This window comes from Lipotes vexillifer, unplaced genomic scaffold, assembly GCF_000442215.2.
Source record: "Lipotes vexillifer unplaced genomic scaffold, Lipotes_vexillifer_v1.1 scaffold443, whole genome shotgun sequence".
Classification (NCBI taxonomy): domain Eukaryota; kingdom Metazoa; phylum Chordata; class Mammalia; order Artiodactyla; family Lipotidae; genus Lipotes; species Lipotes vexillifer.
Window position 1 is genome coordinate 2,600,255 of NW_006779163.1, and position 3,821 is coordinate 2,604,075.

Consider the following 3,821-nt stretch of genomic DNA (forward strand, 5'->3'; position numbering starts at 1 on the left):
GGGGGGGGGGGAGGCACGGGCTGGGCCTCACTCATTCTTCCTTTTTCCTCTAGAGTATCAGCTCCACGAGGGCAGGGGTACTTCCGCCTGGCATGGAGGAGGTGCTCCGGGAGCACACAGCACGGTGCGTGAATGGAGGAAGGGATGATGGGATGGATGGTTGGACTCACAGCTGAGGGCCAGCAGGCCGGCGTCGGTGACGGGCGTCTCGCACAGGTTCAGCACCTGGAGCATTGTGAGGTGTTCCGACAGGAGCCGCAGGCCGGCGTCTCCAAACTGTGGGGCAGAGACCTTCTCAGCCTGGACACCGACGCTGGCCTCCCTGGGGCACCCGGGGCGACGACCCCGAGGCAGGGGCAGCGGCGGAGCAAGGAGACAGGACAAAGCCTAGGCCTGAGGCCCATGGCCTCCACGCCTCAGGGCCTGGGCCGCCCTCGCTGCTCTCCAGAGACTCCAGTGCCCTGACCGGGTTCAAATCCAGCTTCTGCCGGTGCCGTGGACCAGACAAGGGCCCCCCCCCCGGAGTCGGTGTTGCCATCTGTCAAGGGTGGCTTTGAACTCAGTGACTCGTGGCTACTAGCGGGAGCCGAGGTGGCCCTTCCCTGAGCGGGACAGCAGGGCAGCTGGGAACGGCCGGGTTCTCTTCTGTGAGATGAGGGTGTCAGCAGGGCCTGCACCTCACAGTGGAGTGGAGACCACACGTGCTGGTACGTGTTTAACAGCCCAGTCGGCACTAAGCACGGGCAGCGAGCACCGTGCGCTGTGGTCATTATTACAAGGAGGAGACCCACCGGCCGCCCGCACACCCCCTGGGCAGGGGTGTGAGACCTGTGTCGCGTGTCAGCTGTGCCGGGCACATCCCTGCTCTGGGCCTTCTCTGGCCTGGGACCCTCTGGGGGACGTGGGTGCTGTGCCGTGGAGGGGGCGTGGTGATCAAGCGACTGGACCCGTGGGTTCTGGGTCTGAAAGCCAGCCACGGAGGAGGGTGCAGGGCAGGTCTGGGGCAGGGGCGCAAAGTGGGCACGGAGGAGGGCACAGGGGGCAGGGGGCAGGGCAGGCCATATGTACCTGAGTGGACCACAGGTTTAGCTGCTTGAGAGAAGGCAGTTTGATGAGGTGCTCAGCGCAGGCACTGGTTACGTTGGTGAAGGCCAAACTGAGGTTCTCCAGGTTTCCAAAGGAGCCAGAGCTCAGCAAACGAGCCAAGTCAGCATCCTGCAGACGGGTCGGGCAGGCGGGGTCTCAGGAGGCCTGGGGCTGCCAGCAGCTCGCCGAGGCCCTAAGCCTCGCCTCCCCAGCACCACAGAAAGCTGTGGCAGGGGGGAGAGCACGGTCCAGTGGGTTGGGACAAAACGGGGTGTCAGGGAGGGCGCGGCTGCCTCCACGTCTCTGTGGTGGCAGCTGCCTAGCTGGAGAAGCTGTGAGGACCTTCGGAGCTGTGACTCACAGCCTGAGTCACCAGTGGGGTGTTCCGAGGCCACGTCCCTCCCACAAGCGTGTGCGTGCATGTGTGTCCGACCGTCTCACTCTCCCAGGCGGGAGCTTGCGCCCATTTCCCACCCGCAATCACTGAGGCCCTTTCAAGGAGTATGTGAGCACTAGACTCTGAGGTCATTGAGGGTCCCTTCCATCTTTGTGATAGAATCCTTGAGTGTTAGCTGCCAACTGGCTGCCGTGGATTAAGGCTAATCTCCCAGCTAGGTGGGGCCACGTGCTAAACCTGGACAACGGTATACAAGCAGATGTGTCCCGCAGAACTTCCAGGCAGGTCCTTAAAGGGAAGGGGCGTGTTCCTCTTTGCCTCTTCCTCCTTCCTCCTGGCTTGAATGGAGATAAGATGGCTGGAGCTTGAGCAGCCAGTTTGTACTATGAGGTGGAAGCTATGTGCCAAGGACAGTGGGGCGGCAGGATAGAAGGAACTAAGATCCCTGAAGACCTTGTAAAGTGGGGAAGGAGGCACCAGTCTGATAGGCTTCTTGTCATAAGATAAAATGAACTATGAGCACAATTTATCTGGTACGTGAATCCTCAACGTATATGAGCTGTTATCGTCATCATTATGAATAACTGGTAACATATTAACATTAATATCAACAGTAATCTTTATCATAGTGTTTGGTTTCCTGCAACCCAGTTCCCTCCTAGGGAGGGAAGTACCATAGGGTCCCTGTTCACCTCCTCCCATCACCTCCAGCAGACACTGTCTGCTGTTCCCCACCAGGGAGGATAACCCACTTCTTCCCTCCCAGCCCTGCAGGAGAATGAAACCAACTCACTGTGGACTTGGAGGGCAGTGTTAGCCTGGTGGGCCCGCCTTTCCTTTGCTGCAACAGAAGTCAGACTGGTTACGACCCACTTTTCCCTGAGCCCTCACCCGGTACCCGCACCTCCAGTAACACCTCTCATGGCACTGTTTGTATTTCTTGGTAGAGGCAGGCAACATGGTGGTCTTTGTCTCAGGGGCAGACCCTGAGGCCAGGTCTGAGGGCAGGTGGTTTATCAGAGAGGCGATCCCAAGAAACCCCAGCAGGGGAGCGGGGAACTGAGACCACAAAGGCCCCTAAAGGAAGAGGCTGTGATCACCCCAGCTACCCCTGGGCCTCTGGGAAATGGTGGCAAAGTCACATCTCACAGAGAGACCCCACCTCTCCCGCCAGTCACTGGTTGAGAGCTGCTCCGGGAGACCAGGGGGTGTGAATTCTCCACCCCTTCTGTCCTGCTGTGCCCGTGGACAGAGAAAGCCCTTTGGCCAGGAGGTACGGGCGCTGGCGTTCGGAAATCAAGCCCCGTGCCCTGAAATGAAGGGCCTGAGGGAAGTGGGCGAGGGAGGGAGGGAGGGAGGGAGGGAGGAGGGGCACAGACAGCCACTGCCAGGCTTGGCTCGGAGGGTGACACAGGATGTGGCTGTGACCAGGCCCATATGGGCTGTTTGACTTTGGGCCACAGACTCAGCCTCTGATCATCTGGAAAGTGGCGGGTGGCAATCCCGACCTCTCTGGGTCTGGAGGAGGAGTCAGTGAGGTGGAGGCCGGCACAGGTGCCACGGACCCGGGGCCCTGCTCTGCTCACTGCATCCACGCTCTCGCTGCTGGGCAGGGGAGCCCCGGAGCTGGGCCGGGCAGCCGGGCGTGGACTCACCAGCTCCTTAAGCTCCCGCTGCCGGTCGCACAGCTGCTCATACATGCGCTTCCCCACGCCCGTGCTCTCCAGGGTCGAGATGATCTGCAGCTGCGTGTCGTTGTTGTCGATGATGTTGTATTCCAGCATCAAGCACAGGATCTGCCAAGAGCCGGGAGGCGAGTTACCGCCAGCCCGAGACTCTGGGCGGGGCTGGTCCTCGAAGGCGCGGAGGCCTGAACCCTCAGCCTGTCCCAAGAGCCCCTCACGCCTCGGGAGGCGGCCAAGCTCGGCACACCCATGCGTTCCCAGGTCTTGCTCTCTCCTCACTCTCTGCACTTCCGGCTGTGCGATGCTGGGGGGATCGCCTGCCCCAGTGTCCCCTCTGTGTAACGGGAACATTAGTGCACACACACTCAGCGCGTGGGAGCTCCTGGTTAACGCTTGTGGGCACGATGCATGCCGGGCCCCTATGGCCTGGTAGAGCCCGAAAGACAGGACGCCTCTTTCTATCCCTTGCTTTTCCACGGAAAGCTCTCAGAGTCAAACTCTTTGATGCTCTCCCTGCTGAGAGGTGAAGTCTAATTCCCATCCCTCCTGTTGCGGAGCACAGGCTCCGGGCACGCAGGCTCAGCGGCCATGGCCCACGGGCCCAGCCGCTCCGCGGCACGTGGGATCCTCCTGGACTGGGGCACAAACCCGCG

General features: G+C 61.0%; 1 protein-coding gene across 1 annotated transcript in view; it reads right to left on the reverse strand.

Annotated features, from left to right (window-relative positions):
* CMIP (c-Maf inducing protein) overlaps positions 1-3,821 on the reverse strand; it is a 249,451-nt gene that overhangs the window by 2,732 nt on the left and 242,898 nt on the right. Inside the window, exons 16-19 of the mRNA XM_007452537.1 lie at positions 3,139-3,279; positions 2,277-2,324; positions 1,069-1,215; positions 171-276 (exon numbers count right to left, since the gene is read on the reverse strand). Coding sequence (XP_007452599.1) covers positions 171-276; positions 1,069-1,215; positions 2,277-2,324; positions 3,139-3,279 — 442 coding nt within the window. The remainder of the gene's footprint in view (positions 1-170; positions 277-1,068; positions 1,216-2,276; positions 2,325-3,138; positions 3,280-3,821) is intronic.